Below are 19,182 nucleotides of genomic sequence, written 5' to 3' on the forward strand. Positions count from 1 at the left end.
GTTCCTGAATTAATGGAGTGCACAGTGATTTTACTAAGTTTTATTTATAAAAAACCCTCTTTACGTTCATGCCAAGAGTCTCCAGCTCAGTGGTAAGCAGGGTTCACGCACAGAAACCCAGTCTAGATTTATGATGTGTTTGAAAACGCAAGGGAAAAAATATCAAATTGACAATATTTGTAACATATTGTTAAAATATCTATTCTATCGCCATGCGTGGAATTCCCCTGCTTTATAAACATGAGTGCCAGCTACAACCCTTGAAATGTCATAACACATAGAGACAAAAAGAAAACAAAAAAACTTTTGTTAGAATGCATTCTAAAGTCCAAGATGTGTTTGGTTGGTGTGTGGAACAGAGTTAATTGATGAAAAATAAAACATACACAAAGGCACATGTTCTTTAACTTAAAAAAAAAAGAAAAGCTTTAATATCAACACTTCTGACAGCTCCCTTTATCAGCACCGAAGCTTTGCTTCCTGCGGCTCTGAGTGTGCAGTTCTTTGCCTCTGTGTATTTATTATATTCTGGGCAAACTATTTTGTGTAGAGAGACAGTACTTTTTGCACAAACATCTCTTCTGTTTTACAAACTCTGAGCAGCTGCACAGCTTTGCTTTTACAGGGACTTATAAATTATTCTGCTACCTAAAGTGTTGTGCACAAATTTTGGAGGCAAGTAATGATTCTAGCATCGTAGGTAGGAGGCAGGCATCTGTGCTCTGGGAAGGGCTGTATGGAGGCATATGTATGTTTTTATTCACACCTATACATAGAAAAAAATCAAGAGATGTGTAACTTTGTAACCGTTGGTATTTCATGTCAAGTGCATTTCAAGTGTTCAAAATGGAAACCAAGCCCCGATTCATTACAAAGCTTTGTCGACCTGGGCGTCCAGGTGGAGGTCTGCCCAGGCCACGTGGCACACCTCCGCTGGTGAGGAGAAAACCTGGCGGTGTGCGTTGGTGTGCTGCCATCCAGCCTCGTCCCAGCATGGGGCTGGGACTGTTTCCTGACCTATCCTGCTTCCATGAACACCTGTGAATGTGTTTCTGTATTTATCAGAAAAATCGTTGTGATTGCACAGTAATTAAGGGGGAGATGGTTACCCGTGACTGAAGTGCTGTGTCACAAAGAAATAAAAAGACTTTCCCCTCATTTCTTTAAAATGTTAGGCACTTTGTTTCTTTTTGGGTATACTCATTGCATGAAATGAGGGGAGAACAAGAGAAAAGTCTCCAGAACCAAACGTGTCACCTGACTGAAAAGAATAAACCTGGTTTTTCAGTCTTCCCTCAGAGCCAGCAAATGAAGACCTTGCAGAATTTATAAGAGGATTGAAAGAATATGTAGCAGGAACTAGCAGTTGGATTGGGTTATTCTGCAGTCGGCGTCAAAAGTTTCATGATTTCTGTTGAGAAGAATTAGGTTAATAAGGAAGGCTTTTGAACTTCTTTATAAACCAGCATATTAATTTAAAACTTACAAACTTTAGGAACATTTCCAGGTTTGGATTACTAGGTACTTCTTGGAGAGTGCTAGTTGATTAATCAAGAAGTGGTAAGTTACGGAATTGCCTGTAGTCTTTTGAAACCCATCTGAATTGTAACACCTTGGGGCAGGGCTTGCCCTCCTTGTTCACTCACATTTAGCAGTGTCCTATGCTTCCCTCCCTGGGGAAGTTCAGAGCATTCTTGACTCAAGAGTGAAGCAATGCACCATAAAGAGGAAAGTATAAAAACGTCAGTGAAGATGCTAGATATACAGCAGTTTGGGGAGCCCCAGTAAGTTAAATATTAACAAGTTCTATTGCTCTCACTTTGGTCAGTTAATAAAATACCCTAATTATTAGATTGCCTAAATTGCCTGATGTGCAGCTTTGGAGATAGAGAGCCTTCTCAAATGAAACCTCTGTGTTTACTGAACTTGTTTGTGTAATACAAATGTGCTACATCTTTCCTTTAGAAAGAAACCTCAGGGGTTATTGTAATGTGCTTAGATGAACACGCAGCTCAGGCGTTGCTTTGTGCTCATGCAGAATAGGAGAATGTTCAAGAAATTGCCCCATTGGGGATAATGTATGGGAGTGTTCACGTATACCATTACCTTAGCCTCCCCATAATGGGTAGTAGACCCAGTTGCTCCACAAAAACAGAAAACTTGCATCCTTTTTTGCCTGATTTGCCTACTAAGATGGTTTGGAGCCCTTAGCAAGAGGAGCGAGCGCCTTGTATACTTCTGAGCTCCACTGGGGAGCGGGAAATCAGTGCCCCCTGTTTCCAGAGCCTTCCCTCGTGGGGAACGGGGCTGGAGTGCAGTGCTGGGTCCTGACTCCTGGCTCTCCCGAGCCTCCAGCTTGTTTAAATCAGGAGTTTTGAGTCATTCTCCCCTCCCCGGCCCCTACCATGACTTTTGTGCAGCTTTGGTTTGTAGAGCAGTGACCCCGTCAATATAATCCACAAAGCAGTAATTCTGCCCTTTAGTAAGACTCCGTCCTGAAACACAACTGTAAAATCACCCTCTGCGTTATCAGAAAATGCCTGATGGGCATCTCTTCCAGTCCCTAGAGTGCTTGTCATTCTGGTATATGCTCTGGGCTCTTGTCTTTGCATTCACTGTCTGTGCTTTTATTTCCTTAAGAGTGAGTACTGCTGTAGATACGGGCAAGACAGCCTCCTTGTGTCTTGTCATTGGAATATGCTTGCTAAACTCCAGCTCCCTCGTGGGTTAGTTCTGTTGCTTGTTCACTTGGAAGGATTTTGGCTAAGAAAATACCCTGAACCTACCGACACTGAAACGGACGTTACTCAAAATACTTGGTCTTCTCTCCTCATTGGTACTAATGATGTTGACATCTTTTTAGATCCTAAATTGTGTTTGCAGAACTGTTTTGTGAATTATTGCATTGCAGAAGTGTCGGGTGCAGCTTCTGAGACGCTGTTTTGCTGTGTTCCTAGCAAAGTTGGTACCTCAGAAGATGAACTGAAGTGCAGATTTGTGATCTTCCTGTGCCTCAGTGTCCCCCTCCTTTAAATGAAGACTTTGCCTCTTCAAAGAGGGTAACAAGGAATAATTTATTAGTGGGCAGAAATACAAATTGTTGGTAGCTTTAGCTGGTTTTGCTCACGTTGGATGGGCTTTGTATTTCACTGATGTGTTACTGGGTCATAAAAGACAGAATAAATCTTGTTTACTTGTTTACATCCCGTGGGAATCTTCTGCTGCTCTGGGTTTCAGGCTTATTCCTAGCAAGGCTGAAATGCGCTGTGCTCCCCCTGTCAGGCAGCTGTTCTGTGTAGCTGCTGCCCACTTAAGAGGCAGAATATGCAGTGCCTTTACTGAAAGGGTGCCAAAGGCTGGAGAGAGGAGCTGGAGGGAGGAAGTTACAGGGGGAGGGAGGGAGAGGGCAAACATACATCGAGAAAAGGAAGGGAAGAGAAAGCTGGAGGAGAGCTCAGCTGAGGAGTGACACGAGGGGCTGGCGGGGAAGCAGAAGATAAGGAGGAATGGGAAAGTTGCCGTGTGAGCTCGGCAGCTTCTCTGTCTCCCTAGGTTCGAGGGGGATGTCTAGGCCCCCAGGTTCATCCGATTCATAAGAAAGAGCTTTGTGGTCTTATGGGGGAGACCTGCTGAAGTGTACTTTCAGGCAAGGCTTGCAAGTTGCAAACTTCTTGAATGGCACGTACGGGGTGGCGTTTTTGGTATGCCAGTGTGATTTGTGTAAAGCATTGTTACTGTCTTAGTGTAAGCCCATAATCCATAGTGGGTAGGCTTTGGTTTGAATTTCTGCATGTGAATCAGTAACTTCCAGGTCATTTTCTCTCATACAGTTACGAAGCCTCTTTGCTGTGTGGCCGGCAGAGAAAGTAGTTCAACCCGGCCCGCCCGGAGCTTCCCGGCCTTCCGCGGGTTCGTTCTCTCCAGGCCGTTCCCAATCGCGGGTTGGCTTTGCTGTAACGGAACCCTCGGGGGGGGTCGACTTGCACCTCGCGCTTGGAGTGGGGCTTGCACCCACGTGCACAGCCGCCGTGCCCCCCCCACGCCGTGCCTCCCCCCCACGCCCTGCCCCCCGGCGGCGGGCGGGTGCGGCGCGCTGCAGCCCCCCCTGCCGGGCGCTCCGCGCCGCTGCAGCCCGGGCGCCGCCGGCTGCCCGCCGGCCTGCCCCTGCCCGTCGCGGCCCCTGCCCGTCCCTGCCGGCCCCTGCCCGTCCCTGTCGGCCCCTGCCGGCCTGCCCCTGCCCGTCGCTGCCCGTCCCTGCCGGCCCGTCCCTGCCGGCCCCTGCCGGCCCGCCCCTGCCCGCCGCTGCCGGCGCAGGGGGCGCTTCGGGCGGGGCGGACCGGAGCGAGGCGTTCGTTTGCCTGCGGCACGTCACGGACAAACGGCGGGTGAACGAACTCTGTCTCGGCCTGGATTTGCCGCTCAGCCGGCCGAGAGCCCCTCGGGTCAGCGTTTCCGAAACGAGGCCCGGTCAGCTCCTCCGCAGCGAGAGGAGCTCCCGCACTGCGCTTTGGGCCCTTTTGCCAGGAAATGGACCTGTAACAGACCCGTCCTGGTCCTGAACCCAGCGGGAGCACGGGGGGGTTCTGATCTCGCCAGGGCCGTGGCTACCCCGTGGTCTGGGTGTGGGGTTATTTTCCGTCTGTGCATGGTCTCCCCCACCAAGAAAATACTTGTTAAGCAGGATAAACACTTCGAGACTTGTAGATGGTAATTTTTTCATAGTTTGTGAACGATACTGCCAATGCTGGTACAGTTGCGGAGGGAGGAAGGACGTGTACACATATCACAGCGATGCGCGATAGAAAACACGGGATTCTCAGGCACGTGTAACGTTACCAGGCACTACAGAGAAGTTCAGACTGTCTGTGGAAGGTGCAGAAAATCTGCATGCACCGAAACCTCAGCTATTCATATGTTAATGGCAGGGGCAAACCACACAAATCCGTAAGGGTGCTTGGGAGCCGATGAAGCCTTTAAGGCATTCAAAAAGAAACATCTTACGTTTTCTAGCACATAAATGTGTTTAAAAAGGTATATAATTTATAATAGCAATGTTGACAGAGCTGTAACTACAAAAGCTAAGCTGTAATATATTTACATGTGAGTGGTACTTACTGTGTGGGTGCGTCTCTGTTGATGTGTTTCCATGTGATTCTCCATAATTTCAGCAAGTGATTGTCGTAAGGGATATTAAGCCATAGTATTGATAATACTTTTACAGCTCTGCTTTGGGAAATGCATTACTGCTAAATTAGTCCCTGAAAATCTAGAGATATTAACACTGTTGAGCATGAAGGCAGATGGGATTTTGATCAGAGACCTTTATTTGTAGCATGATACTAAACAGTCATTACGTTAAAGCAGGAACTTCGTTTCCTTGAATATTAACTGGAGTTGGGGATTTTACTTCCGTATTGGCATGAACTAGCTTATCATAAAAGTGTAAATGGAACTCGCTTGGTATTGATTTTTCCTGTGCTCTAAAAAGATGCTTAATGAAACTCGAGGTACCTAGATAAAGACCTTCACTGAATGCAAAGTAAGCTTAATTGCAGTTCCCTTAACAAGCTACTGGAGATGATTTTTTTTTCCCCACTACAAAGCAGCCCTTTCACCTATTTAAATTGGTTCTCTTCCTGTGTGTGCTGTGATGCATTAATTCACTTTTTTTTTCTTTTTTTTTTAAATTATGAGGGGCAAATTGCAGCTTAAAGAAAGGAATATTTTTTATACATTTTTGTGTGGACAGAAGTTCTTGAAGAGTTTGATTTTTGAGGTCGCAAGAGGTTTTAGTCTTCAAAAAGAGTAACTGCTCTCCACTCATTTTATAGAAGGGGAGAAAGGCACAGGGCCATTTTCTGACCCTGTAGCAAAATGGAACCTGAACAGAGGTTTTCCTAGCGTTTGTCCTAAGACCTGTCCTCTGCCAGATCATCCCCGTGCTCTGGCGGAGGTGCAGGGCTGCTCTTCTCACACGCCGGCACCGCGAGCTCCAAAGCGAGCACAGCGAGCCAGGCTGCTTCTCATGGGTTCAGGTTGTCCCCTGAGAGGGCCGCCTCGGCGCTGTCCCTGGTTGTGGTGGCTCTTTCTCCTGTAGGCTCTGCTTGTGCTGCTCCCTCGGAGTCCTGCTAATGCTTCACCGAGTTTTTCATGTTCTCTTCGCGGTCACTTTTTGCCTTGCCCGCAGCCACGTGATGAACCCTCCCCGTGCGCTGGGCCTCGCGCTGGCGAGGCGGCCTCGACTGCGTGGTGGCCTGAGGCCAGGCCCACACATCGTGGCCGTGCCACCTGCCTGGCACCACGGTCCGAAGCCACTGCGGTCCGAAGTGCCACCGCCTGTGCTGCTGGGGACACCCACGGCACCGGGGGCGCACTCTGTCCCTCCGCAGTTTGCCTCGATGTGTGTAAAGCACTGCATCTGTGTTAATTACACGTGATGCCTTCAAGCCTCTCTTTGTGCTGCTGTGCGAGATACTGCTCCCACAGAAAATGTCAGACAATGAAAAGATGGCACAAGTCCCCCCTGTCCCCCCTTCCCTGTGCCAACACCATCACAAAGCAAGAAAGGGTATTTAGCACACTCAGGGGTATCCAAACAGTTCCAGGGGAGCCCCTGGAGGTGTAAGCCCAAGAAACCTCTTGCTCTTACCCTTAGAGTCAGTCTTGCATTTGTTCACGCTCCAAAGAGCGATAAGTTGGGGAATTTTCCTAAGGATTTGAGTAGGAAGATAGAGCAGCTTTGCGTCAGGTGCAGGGTGATTATTTGCTGGAGTTCTGTGCTATTTGGTTTTTATTCCCTGTGTTTTCATTAAAAGCTAATGAGTTTTTTCTTCATTCAGAACAATAGCTTGGCCCCTGACAAGTTGTTGGTTATTTTTTCTGCTTGGACTCGACTAGCTGTTGCTGCTCCATAAACTTTATGGAAAAGTGGATTAAAGCACAAAAGTTTGTAAAACAAATCCTCATTCCCTTCCATTTGGATTTGCATTAAGTAGCGATGTGTGCAGAGTTTCTGTCAGTCCTTGTCATTGTAACCCTAAGCAGTTTGAAAATATTCCTAATACCAAACCAAACCAAACGCCTTTGTGCTGATTTGTGTTGCAGTAGCTCACAAGTCAGAGACCCACTGCGCTTGGCACGATACATGTATGTACATACTGCAGCCTGCGCGTATTTGAGTGGGTTCCTGTAGCCTGCATAAACTTGTGAAAGCTGGGTTTCTAGTTGTCTGGGGGCGGGGAGCAAACCTGTTGCAAGAATCACAGAATTTTAGGGGTTGGAAGGGACCTTGAGAGATCATCGGCTCCAACCCCCGAAAGAAAGAGCATAGTTGTGGTGACAACCCCCCTGTATGGTATTTCATGCCTGGGAAGTGGTCTGCCGAAACAGAGACCTGTGGCTTGAATCTTTCATGTGGTTTATGTGTGTGACAGCTACTCCTGCTGTTAACGCCAGTGACTTACTCTTGCACGTAACTTTCCTGATTGGGTCCTTGTTCCTGTTCCAAACAGCTTACTGCATCCATGCATCGATGCGTGAGCTGTTCCTCCCCAGCGAGATGGCTGCGCCGTGCCATGCCGCCTCCTGCTATTTGGAAACCATAAACAGTTTGCTCGTTATCGCAATAATGCTGCACCTGTATCTCGTTATAAGGGAACACCTGTTACCTTGATGTTTGTTTGAAAAGCCTGGTGTAATACTGTGCAGTTTGTTTGAAAGAAAATGTTCTTTTAAGGTACCAGGGCTGAATGGGCTCACGGAAGCTGTCTTGTAACGCTGGCATCTTCACATCACTGCAGATAGTCAAGCCCGCAACGCTGCAGCACGGCACTTAGGCAGGCTACTCATTAGAATGATCGCTGTTTGCCTACGATAGTGAGCTGTTGCTGTTTGGTAGCAGCTTTTCATATAGGCTTTTTAGAGCCTGTTTATTTGAGGATCTCAAAGTGCTACAGTAAAACAAGGAAGAAACATCCCCTTGTCACACACAGCTGAGCAAAGCACCGAAATGACTTCTCCAAGGTCAGGCAGTCAGTGGTGCGCTCACGGATGCGCTTCAGTGGCCAGAGTCTGGCCAGTGGAGCAAGGGATTTGAGTCTCTGCTTTTAATAGCTAGTTGTTTTTTGCTCATGGAGGTGCATGTGTGAATTTCACTTTGTTGTAGCATAGAGGAACGTGCTTTGCTTATTCTGCATGACTTCCCTAAAAGTAGTCTGTGGATGGAAGACCCTCTGCAGTACTACTTCCGCTTACCTCCGATCCTGCAGCAGGAATTAAAGCTTGCCCTTTGGGCTGGGAGCCTGCAGCTTTCTCCTTGGCATGAGAGGTTAGTAATGCAGATGCTGAATGATGCGCCTTCCAAAAGGAGAGAAATTGTTTTCTGAATTTATTTTTTTCTCCTGAATCAGATGTTTTGCACTGCATGCTGAGATGGCTGCTGGAAGCAAGTAAACATAGACCTGGGAAAAGATTTGATAACGACATGCTACATCTTAGGTTCTTACCCTGTTAGGAAAGTTATAGTATCTTCAAGGACAGGCTGCCAGAGGCACCTCTGTTATGTCACTGACTCCCACAGGCCTTTGGTAAATATCACAAAGCCAATTTTTTTTTTTCAAATCTCTCTCTATACACTTTTAAGACCTTTGAGCTTGTAGTAACAGCAAGACTATCATAATATCTGGCACTCATGGTGATTTGTTTTTTAAGTAACTGTTCTGTGGACAGGCAATCTTGTATGCATTATGCTCTTCACAGCCAGATTGTTCATTTTGGTGAAGGACTGGAGTTCAGCCCTTGAATGCAGAGGTGGGGGTCTCAGAGCTTCGTGCTCAGAGAAGGCAAGGGAAGGCTGCAACCTGTGATGTTGAAAATAACACATCCAAAATATAACGTCACCTCTTTCTTCAGCTGAGGACTTCATAGGGTCTCCGCTGCATTTCTTGCTGGTGGGAGGAAGAGTGTTGTAACCTCCTGCTCCAGGCCTTCAGTACCCTTTCATCAGTGCTTGATTTAAACTATGGGGTGCAGTTCCTCTGTTTGCTTAGATAAAACTTGTTTGGAACTTAATTTTTAGTGTTTGAACACAATTAACATCAGCTGAAAACTCACCTTTCTTGCTGTTTGTTGTGTGTTGAATGAGTAGCCAGCTGTCTTTACCTCTGTTATCAGCAGTCTGGGGCATGTGTATTCAGGAAAAAAGGCAAAAGCTTGAAAGACAACTCTTCTGCTTTGTTTGAGCTGAGTAGCATTTTCTTCTATGGATAGGCTACATGTGCTCTGCTTATAGGAAAGTTTTAAGTTAACATCTTTCACTGTAGTTATCTAAGTGCATTCTGCATAACATCCAGTATCGGTAACAAATCCATAGCAAAATGTCTGTTCACAGTAAAATTCAGTGCAACAGCTACTATGGGGAGGTAACTGCTCCTGCCTCCACACAGATACATTGCTTTGCCAATTTGTATGTTACTGTAATTACATGGAGTCAGGTTTTTATTCCCCCTACTACCCTTTCATTTGAGGAGCTCAAAGATTTTTCCTACAGCATAAGATTCTTCATTCTAGTGAAGTTGGTAGTATAATCCTCCTTTTCACAGGTGGATCCTTTTCACAGATGGATTCTTTTCACAGAGGTCATGTACTGAGCACAAGAGCAAAGAACTGAACAGGTCTTGGGGCCAAACTACCAGAGCCTAGTATTTCCAGCCTCCTCCTTGTATGCCCTTCAAGTGTGAAATCTGTACATATGCAGCGTGAGTGTTCTTGAAGCAAGAATATGCTGCTTGTCCCTAAATGATGAATCTGGCCTTATACCCGGAAAAGTGATTTGGGGTTTTGTAGAGAATTTCAGTGGAAAGTGAGAATCAGGAAGAAGCACTTATCAGCATAGGAAGTAAAATTTGGATTTAGGAATGTCCTCTTCACTAAAATCAAGCTCTTTTCTTTCTAGGAGAGGATCAGCATGATGCTGGCTTTGGACAAGACAGTTCTGATGAAAATCAGAGCTGGAGTTTGGCCCCTTCCATGACATCTGATGTCTCACTTCCATCAGACTTCCTGGATGATGGTAAGTCACTGATGTTTTTTTGAAGTCCTTGTGCGAAGAGGATGGAAAGGTAAGGGCAATCTAGTGTGACTTGTTCTGTTTCATCCATCACATAATGCTGGAGATGTTCTTTGTTGACTGGTGACTATAATCAATGACTGTAAAATGTTATAGCAATCCCAAATTTATTTTGGTATTGCTGAAGATAAATGCATGGTGCAAATTGGAATTGGTTGTTCTCTTCTGGATGAACAACAGAGCAGAATTTGACAAGTGGCTAGCATTTTCCAAAGTTAACTTGCAACTTCTGGGTCCATTGCTTCTTGGATGCTCAACCTCACGCTTCACAGGGGTTATGTCTTCTCATACCTTATCTCACTCCACCTTTTGAAGATTAGACCCCTTTAAATTGTCTTGGCTGGGAAAGCCTTTTTTTGGGACTTTCTAGAGCTTGGGAACTGGGTCTCCCTCTTCCCAAGAGTGTAGAAGCACTTCCAGGTGAGAGGTGGACATGAGCTGGCATGCTGAGGCCAAGGGTGTATTCCAAAGCATTAAATGCCAGACAGAGGGGAGGTTTTCTGGGCAAAGAGGTGCTGTGATGTTCGCTTCTGCTTGCGAGTGGTGGTTTAGGAGTGATGAATTTGTGATATGCTATTGAAATTGAAGCCTACAGAGCTGAGATGGTTCTGATCTTCTCAGGGGTTATCTTTGGTCCCTACTGAAGGATTGACTGTTTTGGTCTCAAAATTTGGATTCTCAATCTCCCCGTTCCCACAGATCTTATTTCTTCCTTCTCTTCCACTTCCCTTGTACTTTCCACAATATTTTCTTACTCCTCTCTCCTCATCCTTTCTCTTTCAGTTTCTCTGCTTCTGTCCCTGCTCTTTTCCACGTCTTCCTGCTCAATGTACTCTTTCACGTCTACTCCTACTTTTGTTAGTGAATTGTTAGTCATTAGTCAAGAACACAGAGCAATAAGGATTTATTTGGGATGAGGCCACGAGGGCTGATGGGCACCAAAGCTTCCTTGAGCAGTGCAAAGCACTAGGTATATTTGCCATGTGTATTGATTCATTTAGACTGATTAGAGAGAAGGTTGGTCTGATAGTTAGCTAGTAACTGCAGCATGAAAAAAGGTGTGGAGTTGTGACATCTTCTGAGAGCTGGGCTGCCCTGGGAAAACTTAAAATTGTCAGGAAACTTAAAATTGCCCTTGTTTGGGTCTGGACCCCCACGCCCTGCGACTTGGGCACGCCAGTCCCGGTAACATTTATCTTGGTGGGCTCTCAGTGAGATGTGCAGCCTGTCCGCTGGAGAACTGTAAAGAAGGCACAATGATTTTTTTTTTAATGAATATGAAGTCGGTCTCATGAGGATTTAAATAGTTACTTCTGAGAAGGTGGTTTAAGCTAAAGGGTGCATCAAACAGCTTTCATTTCTGAATTAGAACATCCCTTGTGGGAAAATCAGAATGTTTTAGTTTTGCGTGAACTGATTTTTCCTCTCTGCAGTTTGTGTTGGCTTCCCTGCATTGGGTTGCCTTCACCTTTTCTGTGCCCCTTCTTGCTGCCACGCTTCTATTTCTGTTTAGCCAGCAAGGTCCCTGGAGCCGCGCTCTGACTGTGCTAGTAGTGAGCCCGGGCCACCGTGGCTCCCTGGGGTGCTGCTGTCACACACGTAAGTGACCGAGAGCTGCTGCTTCTCAGGTAGAACAGGTAATCCATCTAGCTACGGCCAGAAGAATAAATTGGCCCTGTAGGAACAAACTTACAATTCCTGCGGCTTTTTTCCATCCCTTCTTAACTCTGTTTTGCAACAAGAGGTTATGTTCTCAGGTGCGTGTCCTGTTAAAGGCTGCTGCCTCTTGCCTTCCCAAATTCCCAAACTTTATCGATTCAAGGCTTTGATGGAGGCAGATCTCCGGCTGGGATGATGCTCACTTCTGCCTCTCCTTACCAGGAAAAACGGGGGAGTGTGGGGGCAGGGGAATGCCACCACTGTTCACTTTCATTTTGAAGAGACTTTTCCGTTCTTCCTCTGAACTTGTGATGGGAATCTGAGAGAGCCTTTAAAGTTGTCTCTGGAGGGAGCAAGAGGGGCTGTGTGAGTTGGGGATGACTTTACTCAATGAGGCATGGCCCTGCTCTATAGGATTGTCCCTAATGAGTGATTAAGAAGCTAATGTTTGTACAGTGCTGGGAGGCTGTGGAGCTCTGTAGAAGTGCAGAGTGCTGTTATAATGATGAGTATTTCTGATGAGACGCCTCCCATGTAATGTACCCTGCTCAGACCACGTGGAGACTTTTAAAAATATTTTCTCTCTTAATCTGGTAGATCTGTCTGCCGGTGTTCATTGATTTCATTTTACTGAGGTGTAAGGTACCACAGCTTCCTTGGGGTAGGAGTTGCACATCTTCAATATTGAGCACTTTGAGATACTGCTTCCTCAGTTTTCTGTCTTTTTCATGGCTCTCTAGCAGGGCATCTACCATCGCAAAGCCTCTGATGCCTTACTGGAGGCACACTGAGGCAGGAGCCGAGGGATGCGCCCGGTGTCACCACAGCAAGGTCACAGGGAGCTGAGGGGTGAGGGCTGCTGTGGCCTCTGCCCCCGCCTGTCTGTCGGCTGTTCTGCTGGTGCCACATCACCAGAAGTGTTTTACTTTGTAAATTAACATACAGCTCATTCCGTTTTTTTTTTTGTTGTTTTTTAGTACTGAGTGTCTTAAAATCAATTCCTTTGGCAAAAAATCCTTTTGCTTTATAAAAATTTGCTAAAAGCGGCTTTTATCTTAAAAGCTGCCGTGGGTGGCAGACAAGATGGTACTTCACTGCGCCCCAGTGGCGTGGGGGAAAGAGGAGCAAGGAAAAATGAGACACGGCGCTAAAAGCGGGGGGCAGCGGCTGCGAAGAGGTGGCACATCCTGAACTGACCTCTGAGACCCGCCCGCACCCCGGAGCGGCCGCGTTTGCTCTCCTTCGGTTTTGATGCCCGCAGCTGGGTCGGGAAGGGAGAAAACGCGGAGGCGAGATCCGGCCCTCGGGGGCGCGGGGCCGCGCGGGGCCAGCTGCGCTCCGCCGCCCGCGGCCGCTTCCCGCCGGGACGCGGCCCCAGCCCCGAGGGGCTGCGGGCTCGGGAGGGGCTCGGCGGGGCTGCGGGGCTCGGCGGCGCCCCCGCGTGGCGCGGGCGGGGCGCGGCGCGGCCGGCGGAGCGCCTCCCGGGCGGGGCGGAGAGCTTCGCCCGTCCCCCCTCGAGCGCCGCCACAGCGGGTGCCTCCGTCTGCCCGCCGTCCTGCCGTGTCCTTCGTTGCTCTTGGCCGCGCTGTTGTAAACTCGCCGTTGATGTACTTCTAAGCCTTAGGAAACAGCCCAGGAAACGTCCTGGGGATGGGCTCGACGCGGGCGGTGGCAGCTGGAGGCGCCCCCCGGCCGCTTCCTTCCCGACCCCCGGCGCGGCCGCAGGAGTGCGGGGAGCGAGGGGGCGGACGCAGAACCCCCCCGCGTGCCGCAGGACGCCTGGTTCCTGACCACAGCTGCTGCAGGTCTCAGCCACCCGATGCGAGTTCTGCCAAGGGGATGAGAAAAGGCACAAACCCATAGAAGAAGAAATGCTTAAAAAAAACCCTATTATATTTATGTACTTACACTGTAAAGAAGTCAGACCTCCTTAAAGCTGCAGAGGTCATGTTCTTTGAGTTACCGTTTTCTGAATGGAAATGCACCATAACATTAGCACTTCCGAGCCCAGTGTGATAATGTCTCTGGCACTGTACAAATAAGCTCCTGGAACGGTACTCGGTCTGGTCAAAAGGTTTGGCTGTAGTTTATGCAGAGCAACTCAGTTCACCTTTATATTAAGTTTTATTCGTTTGGAGTGGAGGGGAGGCGGGTGGAGTGCTTGCAGGCTGCCAGAAATAGATGTGTATGTTGCATAGGGGAGCCCAGACCTTTGTAGCAAACAAGCAGTGGGAAGAGTAATGCCACCAAGCTTTTCAGCTTTCATTTAAAACAAACCAAACCCCAACCCAAAGTGGCTTCGTGTTCTCATTTGGGATTTTACAGCTGCAGAAAATTGTAGTACAAGTAATCACTGTAGAAATTCTCTCTGACTTGTGGCGGCAGTGCCCAGCAGCTGGGCACGTTGAGCTACAGATGCTGATCCTGAGGGCACCTGACCGAGTCTGCGGTTTTGTGGGTGCCTGTTTTCAGCTCAGAGTCATTTTTCCTTTGAGACACTCGGGAGTCAGTCTGAGAGGCTGTTGTGCTAAGGGTGTGCAGAAGAGCAGGTGACTGCAAGTGCCTTTTCTGTCTCGTCTGTCTCCCCCGTTATCTTCCCCTGCACCCCATAAAAGCAGTTCTTCTTTGTAAAGTGTTGAAATGTCAGGCATCGGTGCAGACTGATGGCAGGATCGGAGGCCGTGTCCTGCTGATGCTCAGCCTGGCGCTGGGCTGAAGCTTGGCTCTCTCAGGAGGGCCCTGGCTGGTGCCTCGTGAGCGCTGCTTGTGGAAGCGATCCTGCTACAAACCAGCTTGGGCCCCAAAATGTTTTGGTCCAGCCTATCCTTTAAGCTCCTCCAGCTAAATGGAATGCAGTATCATGGTGGTTATTTGCAGCTGAGGACTGTCAACCTCACGATTCAAATGCTGGCTAAGTATGGGTTGTTTTTATGCAAAATAATGTGTTCATGATTCTGTCTGTGCCATTGGGTGTTACATGCCTTGGTTTGTGGTTTCGAAAGGTTTTTTGACTAACCACTGGGATGTTTGGTTTTTAAGCTAAGATACTCCAGTGATTCCTCGTTTCCTTAAGAGCTTGGGCTCTTAAAGCCAAACCAAACCAAAACCAAGAAAAACAACAACAAAAAACACCACCACAACAAGCAAACAACAAAATGTTGTGAAACGTGATGTAAAATCTCAGCAGTGTGAGTCTGCAGAACCTCAGACGAGTTATAATTCAAATTGCTTAGACTTCGGTGAAATGCTACTAACTTACTAACATAGATTTTCTAAAGCAAGAGTCCTGATTCCTTCATGCTTTTCCAACAGGAAAAAGCAAGATCAAAGTCTTCCTTATTGTTTTATAAGTGCAGGATCAGATAGAAAGATTTACTTCCCATACCTAGAGGACAGTCTTTAACAACAAGATGTTCTTTGGATTTTTTAGTAAGACGCTTAACAGCAGAGAACTTGTGTGGAAGCAGGGAGCGTTGGCTTACGGTCGCAGCTCAAAATTAATTGCAGTGGGAGCTGCCCTCAGCCGCAGACGATTTCCCGGGAGCGGGCGCAGCGCTACCGGTGCTACCGGGGATGTGCCGGCCGTCAGCAGCCTTCTCGTGGAGAATTGATCGTTGCCCGTGCCCAGCGTGTGAAATATCGGTGTGCGAGTTACTGTTGTGTGGGGGCTGGGATAACGAACGCACCCGCTTCCGAAAGGCCTTTTTATTCATGAGTATGTAAATCTAAGGCATAAACGCTTTGTGTCTCTATATTCTCCTCAGTAGAGGGATGATATGCAGGAAATGCAAGTTAACAGAGTGTCGGGTGGAACTTCATTAGAGCTTCTCTTCTGCCCTTTCTAAAAGAAAGCCATTCCGGCTTCCTAAATTAGCAGGCACTAGAGTATCTCCCTCGTGGTGTGCACAGCACCGCTGCTCGGAGTGAGGCTTGTAGGGTGGAAGGAGAGGTGTGGGGCTCGAGGATGTGGCTCTTTGCCCCCTGTGGCCATGCAGATGCAGCCCCGGGGAGCCAGAGCCCTCGCCCGACTTGGGAAATGGTGCTTTGCTCCTGCAGCAGTGCCGCGGGCTGAGCGTGGTGGGGCGCTGGGTGCAGATCTCGTACTTCCTGCTCTCATCAAATGTATGAATAGTAAGGTAAAATGTTTGGTGGAAGGGGTCTGTGTGAGCACCTCAACAGGAACAAGAGTAAGAGATGGTTAGATTTAGATGATCTCAAGGGTAGATTACACACTTGAAATGTACTGAGGTTGGCAAAGATCCTTTTTTTTTTTTTTAAACTTATTAGAAAATGGAAAAGCATAATGACGTGATTAGCAGGGGAAAGAAAGGAGGCTCTTCCTCTACTCCAGTGACAAGATGGCTTCTCTGAAACCAGGGTAAACTTCCCTTCATTCATGGTGGGACACATTTGTGTGACAAGTTGAGGACACCAATGCAAACTAAACAGTGCTTTCCCCACATTCCTGGTACCTGTGCCCACAGACCCGTGGGGCCTTTCTCCCTTGCAGGTAAAAGCAAGATATGTTCAGAATAAAAATAGCCTTCTCCTACAAACAAGTTTAGACTATTGTATGCTCACCTGGGTGGAACTGCTCATGGTGATTGTGCCAGTGTATTGCAGGATCAATCTCAAAACACTAACAAGTCCTGAAATACAAAATTCCCAGCTGAGAGAAATGGTCTGGATGGCAATAAAAGCCCATGCTATATATACACATTAACACATGCTAAACTACTACTGACTTCAGCGTGACTTAGGCATGTACATAAATATTTGCTTCAATGTGAGCCACGGGGAATACATTAAATTATTACTCAGGTTATGTAGTGCTGAAAATCACTATGTGCAAAAATAAAGCCACTGTCCTGAAGAATTTAATTTTTAAACACTGGTTATAATAAATTCTGAAGTGAAGTGTGTTAAAGGACAACTGGAGGGAAGAAAAGGCCTTTTTTACTTTTCATTTCTTTTATTTCTCCTCTAAATGTAAGTAATCAAGTATAACTTTATTCAGCAGGCTTTTCCCTAGAGCGGTTGTACCTGCCGGTTGCGTTACACAAGTGAAGAGCCTACATTGGATGTTCTGTCATTGTCGTTTTGCAAGCAGGCATTTTTGTGTTTATGTGCACATGTGTATTTTAAAGAGTAGCTTTGTTTAAGGCTTACAGTGATGAAGTACTTCTTAAAACAAGTTAAACTTTTATTGTTTAACCCTCTGAGAGATGTGGCAGCTGAAAGAGATTGCATGTCCAAATTGATTTTTGGTCCGTGCTGCAGGGTAGCTGCAAGTGTGTGGGCACGTACCTGCGTGCGGTGGGGGCACAGCCAGTGGGGCATTGAGCAACCACTGGGACTTTGCGTTCTAATCCAGTGTCACAGGAAGAGCAGCCGAAACAATCGGCATCATCCTTCACCCTGATAATGCTTTCTCGCCAACTAATAGCTCCTTGTTCATCAAGGAAACAAATGTGTGCCAAGGTGACACGCTCTTCACCCACTGCTCTTTGTTCTAGGGTCCTCCAGACTGATTGTATCAGCTCCAGCACTGACAAATATCCCCCCAAACTTTAACACTATGTAAAATTGAGTTATGGGGTTTTAAGGTTAGACTCCTCTGGCTGAAGGTTGATTGTCTCCGAGAGATAAAGGAATCAGTACTCAACAATAACAAAATCTTTGCCATAGGATAATGCCTGTTATTGAGCTCACAGCTCTCTTTATTTGGTTACAAAGCTTCACCACTATTTTTTTTCCCTGCACTCATAGGTTAAAGTGGGAGCTGCTGTTTGAAATTGGTGAATTGCTGCTGTTCCTCTATCCACCCTCACTCTGTGCTTGAACAAACACTCTGGCAGATAGATCAATTCCTTCAAACATCCCATCACCCAGGGCTGTGCGTCTGCGGCTGTGGTTTTTAACCGAGTTACCCTCACAGTGGCACCTTCCTAGCAGCAGAGCAGTGCAGAGGTGCCTCTGGCACTTGGGTAGCCTTTGGAGAAAGAAGCCTTGACTTCCTTGCCTGCACAAACCCCAAGAGCTTGCTAGACAAATCAAGGACTAGGGGAAGGAGAGCATTAGACTACTTTTACAGTAAGGGTCAGTCATTGGAGTAGAAGTAGTAATTCCCACTGTGCTAGGGCTGGTGTGGAGTGCAAGCAACTTGACCCAGGTGGGGTAAAGAGCCCGTGGTGTAGGTGGGGATAGCACCTTAATTTTTAGGAGCCTCAAACACCTTGCTCAGATTCTCTGGTCAAAGAGACATTTTGCATTTAGTAATGAGATTTGGTCTGCTGTAAATGTGAATGGTCTGGTAATACTCTGCAGAGGATCAAAGCATTACAAAGATAATGGAATTTGGGGGAAGGAATCGGAAGTTTATTTTAACTTTAAATGGATAGTACCTGGGGCAAAGGCATTCAGTGCTGAGACGGTCTTACACTGAGGGCAGCAAGGCCCTGCCAAAAGAGATGCCTAGGAGGGGCTAGCAGATGGGCAGAGAAGCCACAAAAACCAAGGGAGGACAAAATTTAGTGGAGGGAAGCTCCCAGTACTCTCTGAACTCCTTCCAGATCCTGGAAGCACTCTGCGTCTCCTGATAAACACCTGATGCATGGGGTGTGTGAAGAAGACATGCATGGTAGGGATGAACTTTCCTTGAAGATTCGGAGCAGTCAGGTGGTTGGTGTCAATCTTTGAATATAGAGGGTGGTGCTGTCCACCCCCCATAACTTGTCTCTTTATTTTACCCACTTTTAGTTACCTAAAAAGACAGAACTCTGCTGTCCCCCAAAGGCTGTGGCCTGTGGGCATCTGCAGGAGACTCCTTTGGTTCAGTGAAGCTTTCAAATCTGCCCTGATTTCTGCTTCCTTAAACTTTATTCCAGATGTTCTCTATAGGTATTTATACCCTTAAAGAATAGTGCTGCACATGTCACTTAGTGGATGTTATAAAGGTGTGCATTTAGGTGTCTTGTAAGTTTTGAGACTTGTAATTTCTCTCTGGTGTATTGACTTGCTGACTTTGACTCAGACCAGTTTTCTGGCCTTCTCTGGGATGGATGCATGGACGGGAGCTGAGGCTGGCATCCTCAGTGGTAAAACACTTAGAGAAGTGATTTAGTTATCGTTGTGCTTCAGAACAAACCTAATTATTCCAGGGAGCTGTGGACTACAGGATGAGTGCAGACATCTCATGCCCGTGACCTTGGAGGGACGTTTTCCATTCTGTTCTTGCACCCGCTGTTTGTGTGCTCAGTGTGAGTGCTAGGTGTGAGTTGCCAAGATATCAGGGCGGATCCAGTGCTGGGATTTAGCCTGTGCTGATGTTGCCTCGTTGCTGGAAGAAGCCCACTGTTATCCTGACTCCACTCCTCTCACTTGGTGGCAGAGGTCCC

At 47.2% G+C, this 19,182-nt stretch overlaps 1 protein-coding gene across 1 annotated transcript in view; it reads left to right on the top strand.

Moving 5' to 3' along the window:
- The window catches only part of SKAP1 (src kinase associated phosphoprotein 1), a 137,209-nt gene that overhangs the window by 21,506 nt on the left and 96,521 nt on the right, over positions 1-19,182 (top strand). The window contains exon 4 of the mRNA XM_035569915.1: positions 9,953-10,069. Coding sequence (XP_035425808.1) covers positions 9,953-10,069 — 117 coding nt within the window. The remainder of the gene's footprint in view (positions 1-9,952; positions 10,070-19,182) is intronic.

The sequence above is a fragment of the Cygnus atratus genome, chromosome 25 (assembly GCF_013377495.2).
Source record: "Cygnus atratus isolate AKBS03 ecotype Queensland, Australia chromosome 25, CAtr_DNAZoo_HiC_assembly, whole genome shotgun sequence".
Lineage (NCBI taxonomy): Eukaryota > Metazoa > Chordata > Aves > Anseriformes > Anatidae > Cygnus > Cygnus atratus.